The 25,758-nt window shown below is 43.4% G+C and overlaps 1 protein-coding gene across 4 annotated transcripts in view; it reads right to left on the bottom strand.

Annotated features, from left to right (window-relative positions):
* Positions 1-25,758, bottom strand: part of IMMP2L (inner mitochondrial membrane peptidase subunit 2) — a 1,449,658-nt gene that overhangs the window by 1,199,455 nt on the left and 224,445 nt on the right. Inside the window, exon 4 of one of the 4 annotated variants that reach the window (XM_068276515.1) lies at positions 9,797-9,887. The exons of the other annotated variants lie outside the window; for them this stretch is intronic. Within the exon in view, the coding sequence (XP_068132616.1) occupies positions 9,878-9,887 (10 nt within the window). The 3' untranslated portion in view covers positions 9,797-9,877. Of the gene's footprint in view, positions 1-9,796; positions 9,888-25,758 lie in introns of those variants that run through there. 4 annotated transcript variants of the gene reach the window in all.

The following is a 25,758-nucleotide window of genomic DNA, read 5'->3' as shown; positions in this document are numbered from 1 at the left end:
ATTAAAAAAAAAATGTCAAGATATGGTTAGAAATATTTGTAATCGTTAGATCAGATATCATTATTTACAATGACTGTAAAATGTTTCAAATAGCCAATTCCTGAACATAAACGGGAGGGGGGGGGGGGATTAAAACATCAGCATAGCAGCCCTTTTGCTGCCTGACTGTCTGTTATTGCTTCAGACTGGCTGGAAAAAGGTAGAGAGGGTGCGAACAGGCGGCTGGAAACTGCTGAGGAGAAAATAAGAAGCTGTGAAGTCATAAAGCAGGGTTTTTTTTGAATGGGGGGGGGGTGAAAAAAATTCTTTTTTGCACAACTTTTTCATCCATATCTCACAACACAATGTCTTATGAAATGCATAAACTGAAAGAAGGTGGTTTCAGTGCACTGCGCTTTTCATAGTGGGCCGACAATAGGTGCCGTCATGGCAGTAATGTTATACTGGGCAGGGCGCGTAAGGGTAATTTGAGGTGCCGGTTGCCAAATTGTGATAACTTGGAAGGAGAATAGTATTTAATGCTGCTGGGTATTTACACGGCAGCAGGGTGAACTGTCATTTGCCTTGCCCTGCGCCCAGCTCACCGGTGGTGTCTTAACAGGGAGTGCAGAATTATTAGGCAAGTGGTATTTTTGAGGAATAATTTTATTATTGAACAACCACCATGTTCTCAATGAACCCAAAAAACTCATTAATATCAAAGCTGAATATTTGTGAAAGTAGTTTTTAGTTTGTTTTTAGTTTTAGCTATTTTAGGGGGATATCTGTGTGTGCAGGTGACTATTACTGTGCATAACTATTAGGCAACTTAATAAAAAACAGATATATACCCATTTCAATTATTTATTTTTACCAGTGAAACCAATATAACATCTCAACATTCACAAATGTACATTTCTGACATTCAAAAACAAAACAAAAACAAATCAGTGACCAATATAGCCACCTTTCTTTGCAAAGACACTCAAAAGCCTTCCATCCATGGATTCTGTTAGTGTTTTGATCTGTTCACCATCAACATTGCGTGCAGCAGCAACCACAACCTCCCAGACACAGTTCAGAGAGGTGTACTGTTTTCCCTCCTTGTAAATATCACATTTTATGATGGACCACAGGTTCTCAATGGGGTTCAGATCAGGTGAACAAGGAGGCCATGTCATTAGTTTTTCTTCTTTTATACCCTTTCTTGCCAGCCACGCTGTGGAGTACTTGGGCGCATGTGATGGAGCATTGCCCTGCATGAAAATCATGTTTTTCTTGAAGGATGCAGACTTCTTCCTGTACCACTGCTTGAAGAAGGTGTCTTCCATAAATTGGCAGTAGGACTGGGAGTTGAGCTTGACTCCATCCTTAACCCGAAAAGGCCCCACAAGCTCATCTTTGATGATACCAGCCCAAACCAGTACTCCACCTCCACCTTGCTGGCGTCTGAGTCGGACTGGAGCTCTCTGCCCTTTACCAATCCAGCCACGGGCCCATCCATCTGGCCCATTAAGACTCACTCTCATTTCATCAGTCCATAAAACCTTAGAAAAATCAGTCTTGAGATATTTCTTGGCCCAGTCTTGACGTTTCAGCTTGTATGTCTTGTTCAGTGGTGGTCGTCTTTCAGCCTTTCTTACCTTGGCCATGTCTCTGAGTATTGCACACCTTGTGCTTTTGGACACTCCAGTGATGTTGCAGCTCTGAAATATGGCCAAACTGGTGGCAAGTGGCATCTTGGCAGCTGCACGCTTGACTTTTCTCAGTTCATGGGCAGTTATTTTGCGCCTTGGTTTTTCCACACGCTTCTTGCGACCCTGTTGACTATTTTGAATGAAACGCTTGATTGTTCGATGATCACGCTTCAGAAGCTTTGCTATTTTAAGAGTGCTGCATCCCTTTGCAAGATATCTCACTATTTTTGACTTTTGTGAGCCTGTCAAGTCCTTTTGACCCATTTTGCCAAAGGAAAAGAAGTTGCCTAATAATTATGCACAGGGTGTTGATGTCATTAGACCACACCCCTTCTCATTACAGAGATGCACATCACCTAATATGCTTAATTGGTGGTAGACTTTCAAGCCTATACAGCTTGGAGTAAGACAACATGCATAAAGAGGATGATGTGGTCAAAATACTCATTTGCCTAATAATTCTGCACTCCCTGTATACATACACCATAAACTGGGTCTAAATGAAATGAAGGCATCGGGATCTTCTTGCACACAGCTACCAGTTTCAGTGTTTTATATAAGTTTATACAACTTTAAGTTAGTAGATGCGTTTGGGCACAAGGTGCAGCTCTTGTAATAAACTGTCCAAAAAAAGTTACCTTCCTTGCTGATGGAGAATATGAAATGCCTTTCTCTTTACAATAAACACTCATATTTTACCTTACAAAAAAAAAATAGAATTGTTAAACTGTAGTGATGGAGATACATTGATGGAAAAATGGTGGGTAAGCGATTACATGGAAAAGAAAAATCCATGTCAATTCAATAGATGTTGACAGCATGACATTAAAAATTTAAATGTAATATAGGTCCTAAAGCATTGCTAGCCACGCATAAATGAAGCTGTAATCCCAACAAGATTCATATTTTGGCCTTGTGAAACTAAATGCTAACTCATGCGCACTTGGCAATTGCAGATTGTGAAAAATGGCACTAGTTATTTTTAGACGCTGATATTCCAGTTATCATAAAGAAAGTATAAACCGAATACCCCATTACTGAGAAATGTGCATGTGAGTGTCTGTGGTATAGTGCAAAGATGCAGGTTGTCCCCCCACCCCCTTCCCCCCCCCCTCCAACTCCTACTGCATTTTTTCACAAACTGTATCTGAATCCCGATAGCGATGCTTGGAGAGGGATTCGGATGCATATTTGCATCAGCATGAGTGCAGTCATCAGTCTTATATAGACTGGTGCTGTCACGAATGGAAAGGAGGACTAAATGTTTTTTTAGCTGACTATAGACATGCAGGGCTGGATTTAGGCCATGGCCTAGGGCACCACAACAGCAGTCTAAACTGGTGCAGCATTTGCAAGCTTGCAAATACTGCAATGCAGGGAGATCAGGTGAGCGTCTGATCTCCCTGCTGCCAGCCACCTTGCTCACTGTGCATGTTGGTGTTGTGGCGGGCAGCTACGGACTAGGGCAGCATTGGAGACGGAAGGGAAAAGAAACCTTCAGCACTGGAGATGAGCAGAGAAGTGAGTGACGATGCGCTGTACTGAAAGAGGGGGAGTGGGAAAGGGAGAGCTTAAGGGAGTCATCAGGCTACCTATACGGGAGGGGAAGGGGGGAGGGGGTCATCTGGCTACCTATACTAGAGGTAAGGGGAGAGGGTTCATCTAGCTACCTATACTGAAGAGGGGCGGCTGGTGACATTGGCCTAGGGCGGTAAAGAGTACAAATCTGGCCCTGTAGACATGGTATGTGATATTTGCTCCCCCTACAGCAGGGGTCTCAAACTCAAGGTCCACGGGCCATTTGCGGCCCTCGATACAATATTTTGTGGCCTGCGCTGGCAAAAGCTTCCTTATAGTTCGCTTCAGTGCTCCCAAGTAATCCGCCGCATCCCTGCCACTAAAAGAGGGCTGCAGAGCCCCCGAATTGACTGGGGAGCAATCCGCCGGCATTTCCTGGAAGGGGCAGAGCTTTCAGCTTCAGCTCTGCCCCTCCTGACGTCAATAGCGGCGCATCGCCGGCTCTGCCCGCCCTCTCACTCTTCCTTCACAGAGAGGGGCGGGAAGAGGCGGCGATGCGCTGCTGATTGACTTTTTTCGTGAAATCCCTTATGCGGCCCGGCCTCATCCTGACTTTGCCTCCTGCGGCCCCCAGGTAAATTGAGTTTGAGACCCCTGCCCTACAGGAAGAAAAACTGGAAATTAGATGGTTTTCCAGTTTACACATTTACTTTTCTTTCCATTTGTCTTTTTTGCCTCAGAAGTGTGATAAATAACACCAAGTCCATATACATAGAGGCCTACAGCAGGTTTTCAAATGGTAAACACGGTTTATATTGTAAGGCAATATTAAATAGCAGGAATTTTAATAAGTCAGTTAAGTTACTGGTAGCATGCATTATTAGCCTCAGATGGATACTCAAAGCCCCAGCGCACCTGAACAAAAGATAATTACTATCAATAACCATGAAGCTGATTAAGGATTTCATTACCATTGTAAAACTAAGAAAATTATCTCAAGCTGAACTTGCCAAAAAGTAAATGTGACCATTGCATTTGTCTAACCTTGCCCTTCAGGGTATGTAACTCCTACATTTAAATAAAGTATGGTATAATAACATGTAAGATATATTGCAGTGTGGGGGTAAGTTAATGGCTATGCTAATTCTAACCTTGAGAAAGTCATCATTTGACAATAAAATTGGAGGAGGCTACCAGAGCAATTTAGGGGACAGAGGTGGCATTATGTACTGATACCTTATTAAGCTGGTTTGGCATATTATCGTTCTGTACATAGTGGTTCACCTTAAATGCAATGCACAAATTAATTTGCAATCATAATTAGTTTGATAGTAATTTAAAAACGTATAATAACTCATGAATGTTTAATACTTCCGTAACATATCAAGAAGCTATACGCTTTGTGGCACCTTGTACATAGTCTATTGACTGGCATTGATACACGAGTGCACAACAAAGGGTAATCAAAGTAGAAGCTCTACTCTGCATGGCAAACATGAGAGCTGTCATGCCAAAAATGATGTGTAATGCAAGAGTAAAATAGAAGAGAAACATAACTTTGAAGACTTGAGAGGATCTGTATCTAGGTGGGTAAACAGGAATGAACACTGATGCAAACCTTATCTCATGAATTGTCTTTTTCCAAGGGGAACCCCCCCCCCCCCACACACACACACACACACACACACACACACACAAAACACTCAAATACCTTATATACTCGTGTAGAAGCCTAACTTGGAAAGCTGCATCAACAATACTTTATCTCTTTTTTTAATTACTTTTGTCCACATTGGATGCTTAAAGGGTTTTACTAAGCTGCGGAAAAAAACCTTCAGATCGTTCATTAAAAAAAGAAAAAAGAAAAAAAAAGTTTTGTGAAAAAAACTCCACATTGTGAAATACGTAAACCTAAGATTACCAACAACAATTGCAATGGTCTGTAAAATGCATGCCATTATTCCACATTGACTACTTTCACACTGGGGTGTTATGTTGCGTACCCTGTAAAAACAGGATTGCAACAAAGGTAAAAGTACATGCAGTGATGTGACTCATACAGTTAAGCATGCAGTACGTGAAAAATATGCTTCACTGCAACAATTAATGCACATGTTATGTTGTACCACACAGCTATTATAATTGATTCTGACGTACTGCACAGCTAAGGCGCTGATGTGTTATTTGAAACATTGTATATGAAACATTCGACAATATCGCCCCATGGAGCATGACATCAGCAACCAATAACCAGAAAGCTAATTGGTTTGACAAAACCATCATGGATCATAAAAAGGAAGGGCGCAGACAGAAGACAGAGGCATAAATTAGGGTCTGGGGAACACAAATCCAGCCTAGTCCATCACCTTAAACAATATTAAGAAACATTATCCAGAAGGAAAAAAAATCAGACTTCATCTCGCTCAAATTATCTACTGCCAAGAACAGAACTCTTTCACACAGTGGAAACACTACAATCCTTGAAGCCTAAAACCCCCAACCAACATTCTCCAGTGTAAAATGTGAAGAATGCTCTGCCTTCCTCACTAAAGCCTCGTTCCCACTATATGCGCTTTTCGGGAGCTTGATTCAGTAAACTGTGATAACTCAAATATCACACCTTATCAAAGTTAACACGCTTTATCAGAGTAACATAGTGAGTGCTACAAATCCGCAGGGGCTCTGGGCAGGATGAGTGCCATTGCCAATTAGCAGGCAAAAGTTTGTAGCGCTCGCTATGCTACTCTGATAAGGTGTGTTAACTTTGATAAGGTGTGATATATTTGATAAGGTGTGATATTTGAGTTATCACGGTTTAGTGAATCAAGCCCATGGTGTGTGATCACAGCAAGAACCTCAGAAGTGCATAGACAGCACTTCTGACATTCAGACTATGTGAGGTGCGCTATCTCACTGCTGCATTCATTTTTTGCAAAAGCGTATTGCTGATCCCATTCACTGTATTGAATGGGATCAGCAGCGCAATGCACGGCAATGCAGATGGCTTGCCATCGGGTGCGCTTGCACCCCGAATGCATGGCCATACGTGTTGCCTAATGTGTCTGCACTCCATGCCAGCATTATACCATCATCATCATCAATTGACCCTAGGAATTTTCATGTGCCTATTGCCTTATGACCATGGCAAGTCTTTGACACTCTATATGAGAGCGCCAATAGCTTACTTACTCAAAGTCTCTACCCTACCTGTGACCTGGATCCGGTCCCTACTGGTCCCTTAATGCAGTACCTGGAGCTGATCAAACCAACACTACACAAAATAACTCAATACTCCTTGCAGAGACACTAAAGAAAGCAATTGTAATACCCCTCTTGAAGAAACCATCACTGGATCCTGATTCTGTGATCAGCTACAGACATCTACAGACCTGTAGCAAACTATTCCTGTCGCAGACCAGTTAGAAGCCAGGCTTACAGATAACATATTTGATACCTTTTCAGTCAGGATTCAGGAAAAGGCACATCACTGAAATAGCACTAGTCCAAGTAATGGATGATCTACTTCCAGCAAGAGACAATGGTGAGTGCTCAGTTCTGATTCTTTTTGACTTTTCTGCAGCATTTGATACCTTGGATCATAAAATATGAATCCAGCCATGGAAGAAATACTGCAGCATAAGAGGTGTTGTTCTCAGCTGGTTGCAGTCCTTACTATCTTGCAAGTAGCAGCAAGTGTGTCTGGGTGTCTCCCTGCTCTAATCCAGTGCCACTTGCTTATAAAGTCCTACAAGGTTCTGTGCGATCACTATTACCCTTTGCAGTTGAGTACAAGAATTCCACAGTGTGCGAAGAATAGCTTTGTGCACCCCACTCCATACACACACACCTTTCATCCTAGGCATCTGCTTGGTCTGCCTATGCCTAAAAAAAGACCCTAGGATCATATGAGAGAACATAAGCTACTCCAATGCAATCTGTTTTCTGCTTTTTGGAATGTGGGCTTATTGTGGATTAACTCTTACGTATATGAATTCCTAAAATTATTAAGTAATTGAAAAATGCTTGAAAAATATACATACACATACATATACAGAAGGCTTGAAAAATATACATACAGAACTAGGGGATACTAATAACTGTAATTGTTTAAACTTGTACAAGAGGGTGAGAACATCTATAAGATGCACCTGGACCATGGACGCACCAGGTTTAGTAGATTTTTCCTTGATTTTTGTCCTCTAAACCTAGGTGCATCTCATAGTTCGGAGCATCATCAATTCTAAAAGATATGGTAACATGGCCAGTCTATAATCATAGCAACTGATGTTCATACTCATTCTGTATCGGTGGCTGGATATTTTAGCGACACATCATCAGCAGGACAGCCTGGCAATAGGCATAGTTCAAAAGGAAAAAAAGGCAGTCTTCACATTCTTCTCACTACAGTGTCCCTATAAAACAAGATTGCTCATGTATACGTACTTAAGCTGCCCGTATTAAATTGAGAGTAATAACTAAAAATTAAGTAACAGTGCTTTATGCAGTTCAGACCAATGTTTACTCAATTGGTGACTTCTGTGAATCCAGGTGTGTGCCAGGAGTGCACTCAAAGAGAATCTAAGCTGGCAATCCAGATGGCATATAGCCACTCCTGCATCTTTTTCTTCACTGGTTTCGCTTTCATTAAAAATAAATAAATAAATGCATGTCTGTGACCCCAGGGTCATGACACTGCAGCTTGCCTCCCTGCTTCTCACCACAGAGCAGAGAGGGGCGGGGGGAGCAGCAGAGGGGCATGATAAAGGGCGTGGTAGGAATGGAATAGAGGCAGGGAGAAGTGGGGAAGGGGGATTTTGCAGGAGTGCCTCTCCTGCAAGAGGTGCTCCTTCCCCTAATAGTGTACTAAGAAGCTGCTATTGCTGTCTGGGAGGGGGATGGAAGGTTCAGCGGAACAAAGTGAGGGACAGAGAGTGGCACCAGGAGGACACATAAGGCATGTCATTAAGCAAAGGACATGGATCTGTGTCCCATTTGTAATAAGAGATCTGGTATACTTTAAACATAAAAGCATATACAGCTGTATTTTTCATAAATGGCCTAGTATATTGGCAACATTATTTGTCAGTCAAATAGACAGGAAATAATGTGTCAAAGTAGGAATCTTGAAAAAGGGAAATCTGTCAAGTAAAAAGACAGATGCACAGACAGGATGTCACTGTGATAAGGATGGTTACTCCATGTATTGATACTGACGAGTGAGGTGCATTACAAAACCAAGAGCACTTAGCTGTGTTACATTATCAGCACTGACAACTATATAGAAGATCATCTAAGAGTACACCAATATATACAGTGTACAGTTATTTTTTTACACTTATTTTATTATGTAATACAAGTAATTGTTATAATCCATAACTTATATTGAAAAACAGTTCATGGACAATAAATACAGAATAAATTGCTTTGATTTACAAAACTATTTAATTGAAACATTAATGATGGAGAACCATGTTTGATTATATTATGAAGATGATATATTTAAATACACCTGCCAGTTTCTTAAACATTAACAAAGACCTGCACTGCTTAATGTATACATAAAGTATACGTAGCACATACTATAGATATTTTTTCTTACTTAAAAACTGCATAAATGGACAAGTTTATGTGGATAAATGATCTGTCAACCATTTGATTACTTGCTACAGCTGGTCTCCAAACAGGCACTTAGGCCTTCTTCACATGGGAGTCTGAAGGCTGTGAACTCACTGCCTGTCAGCTGCGCTCGTGCATTTGCTGGACACTTGCTAGCCCTCAGAATGGGCTGAAGAAAGGCAGCCCCCCCATCGGGACACATCAGAGTGCAGCCATGGCTGCTTTTGCTGCTGGTAACACCACCATGTGTCAAACTGCATTTGGTAAAATAGTGGTGTCAGTTCTGTTTAACTATAAGTATTAAGGTCAATCCAGGCACAAATGTTTTCATAGGCACAGAGTTGTAAGACTTCCACACTCTTCCCCCTCATTGCCACACTGTACACAGGCTCCCCCATCTCAACCACACATGACCATTCGCTGTTGCATGGAGCTTGATCACTGTGAATGAAGGTAATGATAGCTAAAAAGCAAAGGACAGGGACACCTTTCAGCAGTGGAAAGGGCAGGTAGAATGTAGAAAGAGGACATGTTCTTTTTATAGGCTAACTGCGAGTTTAAGCTTGATTTAAACATTTTCTTGAATATAAGTGTTTGGAGTGAAAACAGGCAGTTTTATAGTAACAGCATCAGGCCCCTTATTCTCCAGAAGTGTCTGAAAGCTGACATCGCCATACCAGACCAGAACTAAATGACTTATTGATCTATAAAGTGTCAACATGTTCCGTGGCGCAGTACAAAGTCAGAAAACAACAAGGGTTACATACTAATAAAGACAATTCTATACATCAAATATGGACATTGGTACAACATACAAAACTGGTGATTATAATGACAGATGTAATATGATGAATAAAATGTATAAAATGTGTAACAGAGTGCGAGCTATGAAATGAACAACAAAATCCAAGACACAAAAGGGTGAGTGAACCCTGCCCTTGCAAGCTTACAATCTAAAGGAATGAGTCTTAGATCATTGTATGAATTGTTACCTAGTAAAATATGTATTTGCTGGTTCTTTTTGGATACTGCACACTAAGTACCTTTCTGGTCTGCTCAGTTCTTTCTTATGTTACTCTACAAAAGAAAACAAAATAAAGTTGAATGATGTATTAGGAAATGATCCATTAAAGTCTTCTTTTTAGTTTTTAGGATTTCAAGGTAAAGTTGAACTGGAAAGGATCTGTTTTAGTTTAGTCAAGACACAAAAGAGTGAGAGAGCCCTGCCCATTCAAGTTTTAAAGCTAAAGGAATGGGAGGAAACAAGAGGTGTGGAAGTATACAATATACATACAGGCACAGTGTGTGTTTAGGTTATTTAGTAAAGGGAATGGCCTAGGTTAGGGCATATGCGTGTCGGAAAAAGTGAGTTCTGAGGGAGCGTCTAAAGAGGACCTGAACTCAAAACATCCTCTTTGCTCTAAAATATACACAACAGCATAATAACTAAAACAAAAAGCATTTCTTTGTTACAGCTGATACAAATAGTAAAAAATCTGCACTGTTTCTACTTCCTGATTCTTGGAACCAAACATACGGTTATCATCCCGTGCTTTCAAATGACCTTATCTGCCGTGGCAGTCATGTGACAAAGGGGAGAGATCAAATTACAACTTGTGATTACATACAAATGAGGGGGAATTAAAAAGGCTAAACTCTCTAAATACATACAGGGTGCATTTCTCTATGTTTTACTTCTGTCCTGTGCAATAGTTCATGTCCACTTTAAAGATTGGAATGTAGGAAAGTGACGGATGTGCTCTGGAAGGGCATTACAGGGGAGGGGTAAGGCACGTGAGAAGTCTTGTATACATGAATGCGAGGAGGTAATTCTAGAGGAGGAAAAAAGAAGCTCCTGTGTCTGAGATTGCGGTTGGGTTGGTATCGGGAAACTAGTGAAGAGATTTACAGGGGAGAGAGATTGTGGAGAGCTTTGTAGGTTTAGGGTGAAGAGTTTAAAATGTATCCACTCTGTAATTGGCAGCCAATGAAGAGCTTGACAGAGAGGGGCAGCAGAGGAAGACCAAGAAGAGAAATGAATGAGATGAGCAGCCGAGTTCAGTACAGATTGGACCGGTGTCAGTGAGTTTGTTGGTAGTCCACCAAGCAATAGATTACAATAGTCCAAGCAAAATAATAAGAGCATGTACTAAAATTGATTAGTGTCCAGAGTGAGAAAAGGATATGTTTTGGAGTAGAAGATGACAGATGAGCTGGTTAGGGAGTGTATGTGAGAAATAAATGAGAGAGAAGAATAAAATATTACTCCTAAGCACTGTGCTTTGGGAACTGAAGTTATAGGGGTGTTACTGACATTTATTGTTATATCAGGCAGAGAGGTGGACATAGACGGTGTAAAATTGATGATTAGTTCTGTTTTATTTATATTGAGTTAGGGGTGTCTGCTTCAATGCACAGCCAGTGTTTTTTGCATATCAGACTACAGAGTATTTTTCTCTGAAAGCAAAAAAAGTATGAAAAGCTGTGGTGTTACAGACAATTACAAATGTTTATAACAAGTTACATTTCCTCTGCTCTTTTCAGACACTTTCGTCAGAGACGCAGGACTTTCTTTCACACAGAGTTAACAGATGCACTGTAAGGGAATTCCCCCTCCCCTCATGGTTCACTCTGCCGTCAGATTTGAGCAGACTTGCTGTCAGTTAAGAGTAAAAGGAATTTAATACAGTAAACAAAAGAGATAAGCAAGTGAAATTTATATATCATTCGGGAACTCTCTCAATCCCAGGTAAAAAAAAAAGAAAAAGATTAATCGATAGTGTTCCTTTTAGTTATCAAGGCCATGCATGTATATGGAAAAGAAGACAGGACCAAGGACAGAGCCTTGAGGTACCTCCACAGATAAAGGATGAGGAGAGGAGGTCTGATCTGAGTAAGAGACAGAGAAAGACATTCCAGAGAGATAGGATGATATCCAGGAGAGAGCACGGCCCTTTATGCCTACAGATAAAAGGATCTGTAGAATTGACAGTGTCAAACGCTGATGACAGATCAAGAAGGATGAGTATTGAATAATGGTCATTGGATTAACCATAAGAAGATCATTGGCCACATCAGTAAGGGCGGTTTCTGTGGAGTGGTTTGACCGAAAGCCAGACTGGAACTAATCAAGCAGGGAATTAGAAGATAAATACAGGCTTAGTTCAGTATGAATTAAATGTCTGAGAAATAATATATTATAATATAATAATATAAAATAAGTTGCCCATCCTACTGTACTTCGGGACAATCAATTGAAAATGCTCATCATTTCTATTATCAAAATATTTAACATGAAATGTATTAAGCATTGTGTACCCTGCATATCCAATTTCAGAAGGGGACACATGCAATTTCAGGTAAAGGAGAATGAACACAGAAGTGTTTGTGCCAATAGAGCTATGTCTTAATGGCCTCACCTATCTTTTAATGCATTGGTGCCCAGCCCCACACTTATTGCCTTGCATTGCTGTGTAAGACATGGTGGAATTACTGGAACAGCAAGCAGTGGAGGTAGATCCCGAGCGTGCCATGTATTAAGGAGTATGTGTGCAGTGATGGGGACGCTGAGCAGCCAGGAGAGCAAGTAACAGGGAAACCAGTTGTGAGAGCGCCAGCCTTTGACTTCGTTCTGCTTTGACATTTGCAGGTCAATTTCAGTTTTTTACTGGCCGCAATATAGTTCAATAGTTCAGCATTTCACATTTCTATTGTACATTTCTTATAGAGCAGGTTCTAAATACTTCTAAACTATAGTCACACTTTCTCCCATCTCTTAGATTTATCTGGATGCTATTTCTTTGCAAAATGTACTTTTTTTGTGTGGAATTTTGTAATGTTTCCCTTTTTTACTTAATGTTCATTGCTGTAACCTCAGCCCTCTGCTGTCACGATCCACATCTGCAGGTGACACGGTTATAAACTTGTTGCATTAACCTCCCTGTCGTTATGATTATTTCCAGATTTAGGGTCTAAAAGCCATGCAATTTTTTCACAGGCTTTTAGAGCCTAAAATAAATAAATAAAAACATATCACATAGAGATCTGCAGCAGCTCCTACATATAACTCACTCAGGCACGGGATTACTGCTCTGAGCTGCGGATTTCAATCCCGAGCCTAATTCAGGGTTACCACTAAGGAGGTTAACTTCCTCTATTCACCAGCAGAGATCCTTGCATACTCTTCAAGAACTTTGGTAACTCATTATGTTCTTCCTGTTCACCAGCAGGGGGCAAACCTACTCAGGAAATGCATTTCCTGCAGACTGCTATGTGAGGAAATCTGAATCACCTGACTCCTCTGCACAGGATATAAGCCAGCACCTGCAAGCCAAACATTGCTAGTTCATTTTTGCTGTTTAGCCTGTGTGCTGGTCCTCCGAGTTCCTGTGTTCCTAGTTATCTTGCCTGCCCGTGTATGACCTCTTGTTTTATCTCCTGACAATCCTTTGCCTTGTGATTATTGTATTGCCCGATTCTCTGGTATTGAACCCTGCCTGTCTGACGTTTCTGTTTGCCTGTCGCACAGTTGTGTATATATATTGCCTGGTTACATACTGTGTGTATATATTTGTATATAGGTTTTCTCTTGTATATATTTGCTATTACTTATTCTGGTTCAGGGGTTGTGTGCACACAATATTATATATACACTGGTTGCTATGCATATCCAGTATATGCAGAGGACACTTGTATACATATTCTGGGTTATTTAGTATCTTCCAATACCACTGCATTTGATTATTTGTATAGTTCACCTGTGTTTTCACTTCAGCTGCCAATATAGCATTGCTCACCTGTAAATATCTTGCAGGTTCACAAATAAACCTTAAATTGATCCTTAACTGAGGGGGATATGGATGTTTCCTTTTAAACAATACCAGTTGCCTGGCAGTCCTGCTGATCTCTTTGGCTGCAGTAGTGGCTGAATCACAGACCTGAAACAAGCATGCAGCCAAACCAGTCTGACTTCAGTCAGAGCACCTGATCTGCATGCTTGTTGATAGGCTGTGGCTAAAAGTATTAGAGACACAGGATCAGCAGGAGAGTGAGGCAACTGGTATTATTTTAAGGGCTCTTTCACACTAAGACGTTGTGTTTCATGCGACGTTAAGGTCGCATAACGTACCCCTAACCCAACGCATGTTAGTATTGAAGTTGGACGTTACATAGAGCCGCGTTATGCGTCTCTTGATGCTTCTGGGATACATACTTTTTGACGCATACTATTGAACGAAAACGTGATCGGAACACTCTGCATCATGTGGTCCCGCCAGCCAATTGTCGTACAAAGCGGCAGCTCCAGGAAGTAAACACGTTACGTTAGCACAGTGCAATGAACATTAACCACTTCCCGACTGCCTAAAGCACAGGGGCGGCCGGGAAGTGGAGCCCTGAAGGACCGGCTCACCCACAGAGGCGGCGGTCCTTTAAGGGGCATGGGCGGAGCGATCGCGTCATCCGTGACGCGATCCTCCGCCGGCGCTTGTCTCCGCTCACCTGCCGCAACATCCCGCCGGCCATATGGAAGCGCCGGCGGGATGTTAACCCCGCGATCGCCGCATACAAAGTGTATAATACACTTTGTAATGTTTACAAAGTGTATTATACAGGCTGCCTCCTGCCCTGGTGGTCCCAATGTCCGAGGGACCACCAGGGCAGGCTGCAGCCACCCTATGTCGCACCCAAGCACACTGATTTCTCCCCCCCCCGCCCCAGATCGCCCACAGCACCCATCAGACCCCCCCCTGCCCACCCCCCAGACCCCTGTTTGCACCCAATCACCCCCCTAATCACCCATCAATCACTCCCTGTCACTATCTGTAAACGCTGTTTTTTTTTTTATCCCCCCCCCCCCTGCCCCCTGCCCCCTCCTGATCACCCCCCCCCCCCCTCAGATTCTCCCCAGACCCCCCCCCCCTGTGTACTGTATGCATCTATCCCCCTGATCACCTGTCAATCACCCATCAATCACCCCCTGTCACTGCCACCCATCAATCAGCCCCTAACCTGCCCCTTGCGGGCAATCTGATCACCCACCCACACCAATAGATCGCCCGCAGATCCGACGTCAGATCACCTCCCAAGTGCAGTGTTTACATCTGTTATCTACCCTAAACACCCACTAATTACCCATCAATCACCCCCTATCACCACCTGTCACTGTTACCCATCAGATCAGACCCTAATCTGCCCCTTGCGGGCACCCAATCACCCGCCTACACGCTCAGATTGCCCTCAGACCCCCCTTATCAATTCGCCAGTGCAATATTTACATCTGTGCTTCCCTGTAATAACCCACTGATCACCTGTCAATCACCCATCAATCACCCCCTGTCACTGCCACCCATCAATCACCCCCTGGCACTGCCACCCATCAATCAGCCCCCAACCTGCCCCTTGCGGGCAATCTGATCACCCACCCACACCAATAGATCGCCCACAGATCCGACGTCAGATCACCTCCCAAGTGCAGTGTTTACATCTGTTATCTACCCTAAACACCCACTAATTACCCATTAATCACCCATCAATCACCCCCTATCACCACCTGTCACTGTTCCCCATCAGATCAGACCCTAATCTGCCCCTTGCGGGCACCCAATCACCCGCCTACACGCTCAGATTGCCCTCAGACCCCCCTTATCAATTCGCCAGTGCAATATTTACATCTGTGCTTCCCTGTAATAACCCACTGATCACCTGTCAATCACCCATCAATCACCCCCTGTCACTGCCACCCATCAATCACCCCCTGGCACTGCCACCCATCAATCAGCCCCCAACCTGCCCCTTGCGGGCAATCTGATCACCCACCCACACCAATAGATCGCCCACAGATCCGACGTCAGATCACCTCCCAAGTGCAGTGTTTACATCTGTTATCTACCCTAAACACCCACTAATTACCCATTAATCACCCATCAATCACCCCCTATCACCACCTGTCACTGTTACCCATCAGATCAGACCCTAATCTGCCCCTTGCGGGCACCCAATCACCCGCCTACACGCTCAGATTGCCCTCAGACCCCCCTTATCAATTCGCTAGTGCAATATTTACATCTGTGCTTCCCTGTAATAACCCACTGATCACCTGTCAATCACCCATCAATCACCCCCTGTCACTGCCACCCATCAATCACCCCCTGTCACTGCCACCCATCAATCACCCTGTCACTGCCACTCATCAATCAGCCCCTAACCTGCCCCTTGCGGGCAATCTGATCACCCACCCACACCAATAGTTTGCCCGCAGATCCGACGTCAGATCACCTCCCAAGTGCAGTGTTTATATCTGTTCTCTACCCTAAACACTCACTTATTACCCATCAATCACCCCCTGTCACTGCTACCTATCAGATTAGACCCCTATCTGCCCCTAGGGCACTCAATCACCCGCCCACACCCTCAGAATGCCCTCAGGCCCCAGCCCTGATCACCTCGCCAGTGCATTGCTTGCATCTATTCCCCCCTCTAATCACACCTTGAGACACCCATCAATCACCTCCTGTCACCCCCTAGCACACCTACCCATCAGATCAGGCCCTAATTTGCCCCGTGTGGGCTCCTGATCACTCGGCCAAACCCTCAGATCCCCCTCAGACCCCCTTCCGATCACCTCCCCAGTGCATTGATTGCATCTATTTTCCCCTCTAACCACCCCCTGAGACACCCATCAATCACCTCCTGTCACCCCCCTAGCACTCCTATACATCAGATCAGGCCCAATACAACCTGTCATCTAAAAGGCCACCCTGCATATGACCGGTTCCACAAAATTCGCCCCCTCATAGACCACCTGTCATCAAAATTTGCAGATGCTTATACCCCTGAACAGTCATTTTGAGACATTTGGTTTCCAGACTACTCACGGTTTTGGGCCCGTAAAATGCCAGGGCGGTATACGAACCCCACAAACTGACCCCATTTTAGAAAAAAAGACACCCCAATGTATTCTGTTAGGTGTATGACGAGTTCATAGAAGATTTTATTTTTTTGTCAAAAGTTAGCGGAAATTGATTTTTGTTTTTTTTTCACAAAGTGTCATTTTTCACTAACTTGTGACAAAAAAAATAAAATCTTCTATGAACTCGCCATACACCTAAAAGAATACCGTGTCTTCTTTCTAAAATGGGGTCACTTGTGGGGTTCCTATACTGCCCTGGCATTTTAGGGGCCCTAAACCGTGAGGAGTAGTCTAGAAAACAAATGCCTCAAAATGACCTGTGACTAGGACGTTGGGCCCCTTAGCGCACCTAGGCTGCAAAAAAGTGTCACACATGTGGTATCGCCGCACTCAAGAGAAGTAGTATAATGTGTTTTGGGGTGTATTTTTACACATACCCATGCTGGGTGGGAGAAATCTCTCTGTAAATGGACAATTGTGTGTAAAAAAAAATCAAACAATTGTCATTTACAGAGATATTTCTCCCACCCAGCATAGGTATGTGTAAAAATACACCCCAAAACACATTATACTACTTCTCCTGAGTACGGCGGTACAACATATGTGGCACTTTTTTACACCCTAAGTACGCTAAGGGGCCCAAAGTCCAATGAGTACCTTTAGGATTTCACAGGTCATTTTGCGACATTTGGTTTCAAGACTACTCCTCACGGTTTAGGGCCCCTAAAATGCCAGGGCAGTATAGGAACCCCACAAATGACCCCATTCTAGAAAAAAGACACCCAAACGTATTCCGTTAGGAGTATGGTGAGTTCATAGAAGATTTTATTTTTTGTCACAAGTTAGCGGAAAATGACACTTTGTGAAAAAAAACAATTAAAATCAATTTCCGCTAACTTGTGACAAAAAAATAAAAACTTCTATAAACTCACCATACTCCTAACGGAATACCTTGGGGTGTCTTCTTTCTAAAATGGGGTCATTAGTGGGGTTCCTATACTGCCCTGGCATTTTAGGGGCCCTAAACCGTGAGGAGTAGTCTTGAAACAAATGACCTGTGAAACCCTAAAGGTACTCATTGGACTTTGGGCCCCTTAGCGCAGTTAGGCTGCAAAAAAGTGCCAATCATGTGGTATCGCCGTACTCGGGAGAAGTAGTATAATGTGTTTTGGGGTGTATTTTTACACATACCCATGCTGGGTGGGAGAAATACCTCTGTAAATGACAATATTTTGATTTTTTTTTACACACAATTGTCCATTTACAGAGATATTTCTCCCACCCAGCATGGGTATGTGTAAAAATACACCCCAAAACACATTGTACTACTTCTCCCGAGTACGGAGATACCACATGTGTGGCACTTTTTTGCACCCTAACTGCGCTAAGGGGCCCAAAGTCCAATGAGTACCTTTAGGATTTCACAGGTCATTTTCAGAAATTTTGTTTCAAGACTACTCCTCACGGTTTAGGGCCCCTAAAATGCCAGGACAGTATAGGAACCCCACAAATGACTCCATTTTAGAAAGAAGACACCCCCAGGTATTCTGTTAGTAGTACGGTGAGTTCATAGAAGATTTTATTTTTTGTCACAAGTTAGCGGAAATTGATTTTTATTGTTTTTTTTTCACAAAGTGTCATTTTCCGCTAACTTGTGACAAAAAATAAAATCTTCTATGAACTCACCATACTCCTAACGGAATACGTGTATATGTCTTCTTTCTAGAATGGGGTCATTTGTGGGGTTCCTATACTGCCCTGGCATTTTAGGGGCCCTAAACAGTGAGGAGTAGTCTTGAAACCAAATGTCGCAAAATGACCTGTGAAATCCTAAAGGTACTCATTGGACTTTGGGCCCCTTAGCGCAGTTAGGGTGCAAAAAAGTGCCACACATGTGGTATCGCCGTACTCAGGAGAAGTAGTATAATGTGTTTTGGGGTGTATTTTTACACATACCCATGCTGAGTGGGAGAAAGACCTCTGTAAATGGACAATTGTGTGTAAAAAAAATTAAAAAATTTACAGAGATATTTCTCCCACCCAGCATCGGTATGTGTAAAAATACACCCCAAAACACATTATACTACTTCTCCTAAAATACGGCAATACCACATGTGTGGCACTTTTTTGCAGCCTAACTGCGCTAAGGGGCCCAAAGTCCAATGAGCACCTTTAGGCTTTACAGGGGTGCTTACAAATTAGCACCCCCCAAAATGCGAGGACAGTAAACATACCCCACAAATGACCCCATTTTGGAAAGTAGACACTTCAAGGTATTCAGAGAGGGGCATGGTGAGACCGTGGCAGATTTCATTTTTTTTTTTTGTTGCAAGTTAGAAGAAATGGAAACTTTTTTTTTTGTCACAAAGTGTCATTTTCCGCTTACTTGTGACAAAAATTAATATCTTCTATGAACTCACTATGCCTCTCAGTGAATACTTTGGGATGTCTTCTTTCCAAAATGGGGTCATTTGGGGGGTATTTATACTATCCTGGAATTCTAGTCCCTCATGAAACATGACAGGTGGTCAGAAAAGTCAGATGCTTGAAAATGGGAAAATTCACTTTTTTCACCATAGTTTTTAAACGCTATAACTTTTACCCAAACCAATTAATATACACTGAATGGGTTTTTTTTTAATCAAAAACATGTTTGTCCACATTTTTCGCGCTGCATGTATACAGAAATTTTACTTTATTTGAAAAATGTCAGCACAGAAAGTTAAAAAAATCATTTTTTTGCCAAAATTCATGTCTTTTTTGATGAATATAATAAAAAGTAAAAATCGCAGGAGCAATCAAATAGCACCAAAAGAAAGCTTTATTAGTGACAAGAAAAGGAGCCAAAATTCATTTAGGTGGTAGGTTGTATGAGCGAGCAATAAACCGTGAAAGCTGCAGTGGTCTGAATGGAAAAAAAGTGGCCGGTCCTTAAGGGGGGTAAAGCCCACGGTCCTCAAGTGGTTAATTAGCCATGTGGCTAGACACAATAGCAGACTTTCCCCTCCTCCTCTCCTGACATACATTACTGAGCATGTGCAAGCAGTGTAACGCAGCAAAGTACGAGTATAACACACAGCACGCTGCACTTTCATTGAACGTGAAGCGTTATACTCCAACGCAACGTGGGCACTGTGAACAGCCCATTGATTTTTCATTGCTGTGAGTTGGGCTGCGTTACAGGCTGCTCTAATGTGCGCCTGTAACGTCCCACTGTGAATGCAGCCTAAAAGGAAAAATCCATATCCTTCTCAGTTTAAGTTCCATTTAAGCATCCTCCTGGTCTTGTTCTCAGTATTTTCCACATCAGTGACAATCTGCACTTCTTGCAATTATTATGCACTGCCCATGCTGCATTGCACAAGAGACGCAATAGCTGCAGTATGCTGGTACACCATAAATAAAACATAATAACAAATGCAAATATGGAAATGAAGTGATACATTTCTAGCAATATTTTCTTTTTAACACAAATGATGTTAAACCCAGGACTCCGACTGTTAATTTTCTTGGTTTGCCTGATAGTTGGCAATGTAATGGATACACAGCTGTGACAGAAGTCAAATCTCAATTTCTAGTCCTTGCAGAAATACATTTTAGCTTTTAAAAAAATCCTTATTTTTGCATTCAGCAGCTTCTATGTGATTATGCTTAACTATAGCATGCATCAGTCTTTAGGATCGATTACTTTGCCCCCTCTGCACTTACTGCAAGTATTGGAAACACTGGGTGTCACGGTAGATAATAATAATCACAGCAGGACATGTGTCCTAATTTACTCATTTAACCTGAGGCTGGGGTGTAGCGGGATCAGAAGGAAGAGACGCAAAATCAATTTTTTGCAAGCAGCATAGTTGCCAAATGCATTCAAATAATATCTGGGGAGGTTACACAGGGTGAAGCAACATTCCTAACCTTGTTAAGATACTAATTTGTAGAACTGTAGGCTGGGGTTTGCACCTTGAATGCTTAACATTTTATTAATAGAAACTCAAACCTTCCACCCTGACCTATCCATAAACTTAACCTACTAGATCCAACATTCACAAATTTTCATTAGTGTTATTATGATAGTTTTAAGAAGTGGGAACAATGGTTGAAAATTCTTGAGGTTTTAATGCCGTGTTCATATGGGAGAGAAATTCCGTTACTTTATTTCTTCTACCTAAAACTAACCAACCCTGACCAAACCTGAATAAGTTACTATCATGATATATACATTTGTTGCTATAACTCATGATGATGATTATTATTACATTATTTATGTTGTGTTGAATAACATACACTGAGTGGTTTATGTGACTGTCTCGCAATAGGACCAAAGCCAATTAAAGGGAACCTAAACTGAGAGAGAAATGGATGTTTCCTTTTAGGCTGCTTTCACAGTGGGACATTACAGGCGCACGTTAGAGCAGCCTGTAACGCAGCCCACCGCACAGTAATGAACAATCAATGGGCTGTTCACAGTGCCCACGTTGCGTTACCTTGTAACGCTGCACGTCAGGTTAAAGTGCTGCATGCTGTGCGTTATACGCGGCTAAGCCGCGTTAGACTGTTTGCACATGCTCAGTAATGTTGGAGGAGGAGGTCTCCCATCCTCCTCCTCGGCCAGCCACATGGCTAATTAATATTCACTGTACGGTGTGATGTGTAGTGTTTACTTCCTGGAGCGCCGCTCTGTGTGGCGATTGGCTGGCGGGACAATGTGATGCGGATAACGTGGTCTCCGCAGTCTATAGCACAAAAAAGGTGCACCAAGAGCTGCATAACGCAGCTCTAGGTAGCGTCCTCCACCAACACCACCAAGCGTTGTGTTAGGGGCACGTTATGCGACCTATAAGCTATAACATCCCCTAAAACGCAATGTCTTGGTGGGAAAGAGGCCTTAAACAATACCAGTTGCCTGGCAGTCCTGCTGCTCTCTTTGGCTGTAGTAGTGGCTGAATCACAGACCTGAAACAAGCATGCAGTTAATCCAGTCTGACTTCAGTCAGAGTACCTGATCTGCATGCTTGTTGAGGGGCTGTGGCTGAAAGCATTAGAGACACAGGATCAGAAGAAGAGTTAGGCAACTGGTATTATTTTAAAAGGAAAAATCCATATCCTTCTCAGTTTAGGTTCCCTTTAATATCAGTTGAACTGTTCAACACTAGCGTACTGGTCAATTTGTAGATACACAAAAGGTACATGTCATGCGCATTTCTAAATCTATATTATTTTATCACAAAACTAAAAATTGCAAATTAAATTTAAAAAAGCACACAAAAAGTAAACAAAAAATACGATCACAGCATGGAAAAAAAAATTAAAACTTGCACGCAATATTAGGTGGCAAGTGTGTTCCCTGCTTTAATACTGCTGTGGTATTCTTAGGGCTAGTTCACACTCAGCGCTTACCCACCGCTTGCCCTGCGATCGCATTCGCTCCGCGATTGCAATTCGGCAGCAAAAACAAGAATCACAGTGCAATCGCCCCAAAGCATGCAGCGCGTTTGCGATTGCTCGAAATCGCAAACGCCGCAGTGTAAATGTATTCATAGGGATACATTAGTAACAGCACTTTGCTGATCAGCGGTGATCAGCAAACCAATGATGAAGTGCCAAGCGTGAACCAGCCCTCAGTTGACAATGCATAAACTGGTGTATCTGTTGTTTAACCATTCATCAAACACATTGAGTACCCTGTTAAACTGACCTTGGCCTCAATTCACGGAGCATTATCAAACGTTTATCAAACACTTTATCAAACGTTTGATAATTTACCTCATGGGTAAAATCTCACTAAGGCCTCAATTCACGGAGCATTATCAAACGTTTATCAAACACTTTATCAAACGTTTGATAATTTACCTCATGGGTAAAATCTCACTAAGGTGTTATATATTTGTTAATCGTTTTATCAGTAAAACATTCGATAAATATATAACACCTTAGTGAATTCAAAATTAGATTTTACCCATGAGGTAATTTATCAAACGTTTATCAAACGTTTGATAAAGTGTTTGATAAAACTCCGTGAATTGAGGCCACAAGTCTCTGTTCTTTAACCACCTGGGCGGTATGGACGAGCTCAGCTCGTCCATCACCGCCGGAGGCTGCCGCTCAGGCCCTGCTGGGCCGATTTGCGCCAAATAAAGAGCAGCACACGCAGCCGGCACTTTGCCAGCCGTGTGTGCTGCCCGATCGCCGCCGCTCTGCGGCGATTCGCCGCGAGCAGCGGCGAAAGAGGGTCCCCCCAGCCGCCTGAGCCCTGCGCAGCCGGAACAAAAAGTTCCGGCCAGCGCTAAGGGCTGGAACGGAGGCGTCTGACGTCAGGACGTCGGCTGACGTCCATGACGTCACTCCGCTCGTCGCTATGGCGACGGTGTAAGCAAAACAAGGAAGGCCGCTCATTGCGGCCTTCCTTGTTTATTCTGGGCGCCGGAGGCGATCGGAAGAACGCCTCCGGAGCGCCCTCTAGTGGGCTTTCATGCAGCCAACTTTCAGTTGGCTGCATGAAATAGTTTTTTTTTTATTTAAAAAAAACCCTCCCGCAGCCTCCCTGGCGATCTTATCAGAACGCCAGGGTGGTTAAGGCTGCTTTCACAGTTAGACGTTACAGGCGCACGTTAGTGCAGCCTGTAACGCAGCCCACCGCAATGTAATGAAAAGTCAATGGGCTGTTCACAGTGCCCACGTCGCGTTGCACGTCAAGTTAAAGTGCTGCGTGCTGTACGTTATAAGCGGCTAAGCCGCGTTAGACTGTTTGCACATGCTCAGTAGTGTTGGAGGAGGAGGTCTCCCCTCCTCCTCCTCGGCCAGCCACATGGCTAATTAATATTCACTGCACGGTGTGACGTGTAGTGTAAACTTCCTGGAGCGGCCGCTCTGTGCGGCGATTGGCTGGCGGGACCACGTGATGTCACATGCGTCCAAGAGTACGTATCACGGACGCCAGAGTGAGCTGCCCAACGCGGCTCGCTCTGACGTCCACATCCAACACCACCAGGCGTTGCGTTAGGGGCACGTTATGCGACCATAACATCCCCTAAAACGCAACGTCCTGGTGGGAAAGTAGCCTTAGATGTACTTGAAGGGAAAAAAGTGCCCCTGGGGGTACTCACCTCAGGAGAGGAAAGCCTCTGGATCCAGCAATTCCCATTATTGGCGCTTGTTGGGAGGCTCGTGCAGGCCCAGTATCAGCTTCCCCTTGTGCTCCAGCAGTAATAGCCGAACTCGATCAGATCCGCTTTACTGCACAGGTGTAAGCCCCATGTGCAGTAGAGTAGACCTGATTGAGTTTGGCTATTTCTACCAGAGCTTGAGGAGAAGCTTATACTTGCTGCTGATGTAAATATTATTGTCATGTGCTGTTTGGGGGGGTCTAGTGCTGGAACAGGCTGGCTGAGGAGAACTGGGGAAGCCTCGTTAGGATCCAGAGGCTACCCACTCCAGAGGTATCTGTTTGTTTGTTTGTTTGTTTTTTAAATCGCAAGTGTATTTAAATGTTCTTAAAAAACAAAAACAAAAAATAAAACCCCTAAGTGTTCATTGAAAGATGCTGGGCTGAAAACTAACAGATTCACGATATGGAATGTATTTTATGGGGGACTTCATTTGATGTACATCTTATAACCAGACTTTAGTCACATACATTTTCTGATGTCATAACCCTGACTCCTTTTGTTTTGGATATATTAAGATATGCACTAGCAGCTAAACAGTTATTGAAAATTTAGGAGAGTTACAAAGTTACACACCACACACACAGTATATACATACTCAAATGGTAATCACCAGGCATTCATCTCAAAAGGGGGTCTGGAAAAAAGGGCGCCGGGTGTAGCCAAGTTCCCGGCCGTGCTAAATACTATTCCCCTTCCAGGCCGCCATGGATGGTGGGGAATGATATAATTCAGCTTCCAGCTATTGCTGGAAGCCGAATTATTGTGTTTTAAAAGTAACTTCAGCTCCATCTTTTGACAGCACCGGAGTTACTCTCTGTGCGATGCTATAGCTGTTATTCCTATTACAGCCTATGGTGGTGGCGGCTGCACCCAAATCTACCTGCGCTGTAATTAAAGCGTTCACTATAAAAGGGTGCCAGATATAGCTAAGATATTTATTTTTTGGTTATAAAATGGCATCTAATATAGCTGAGAAAAATGATATAGCTGGGAAAAGTGATACAGCCAAGAAATTACTATGACCTAACTTCTCCCTACTCTCACACAAAACCCTCCCCTGGTGGTGCCCAATTCTAAGACCCATCTGGTGGTGCCTAACTGTAGGAGCCCCCAGGTGGTGCCTAACCCTAAGACCCGCCCTTGGTGGTGCCTAACCCTAAGACCCCCCCCGATGGAGCCTAACCTTAAGACCCCGCCAGTGCAGCCTAAACCTAAAACCCCCACTGGTGGTGCCTAACTCTAAAGCTGTCCATACACTAGGCCGATTCCCCACCGATCGACAGCAGATTCGATCACTGGGATTGAATCTGCTGTCAAATCGTTAACGTTAACTCTAAATTTCGATCTATTTCGTCCTGAAATAGATCGGTCCCGTCGATCGCTCCGTGCGGGAAATTACCGTCGATCGCCCGCGGGTAGGGAGCGCGTTGTTAGCGGCATTTGGGTGCCCGACGAGCGACGCAATACAGCTGCAATACATTACCTGATCCGGCCGGCGCGTATCCCCTCGGTCACCGCTGCTCCATCTCCGCGCTGGGCTCCGGATCCAGCAGGCGTCACTTCTTCCTGTCTTGGCAGGAAGTTTAAACAGTAGAGGGGGCTATACTGTTTAAACTTCCCCCAGACAGGAAGAAGTGAAACCTGCTGGATCCGGAGACCAGACCAGAGTGGAGAAGAAAACAGCGGAGACCTGGGGAGTCGGGCCGGCGGAGCAGGTAATGTATGCGGGGGAGGAGCGGCGGTTGTGAACGGTTTCAGGCTGAAATCGATTCACAATCTGTTTGCAGTAAAGGCAGCCATACGATCCCTCTCTGATCAGATTCGATCAGAGAGGGATCTATCTGTTGGTTGAATCTGATGGCAAATCGACCAG

This window comes from Hyperolius riggenbachi, chromosome 3 (assembly GCF_040937935.1).
Source record: "Hyperolius riggenbachi isolate aHypRig1 chromosome 3, aHypRig1.pri, whole genome shotgun sequence".
Lineage (NCBI taxonomy): Eukaryota > Metazoa > Chordata > Amphibia > Anura > Hyperoliidae > Hyperolius > Hyperolius riggenbachi.
Note: the sequence above shows the minus strand (reverse complement) of the source record. Positions and strands in the feature narration are given on the sequence as shown.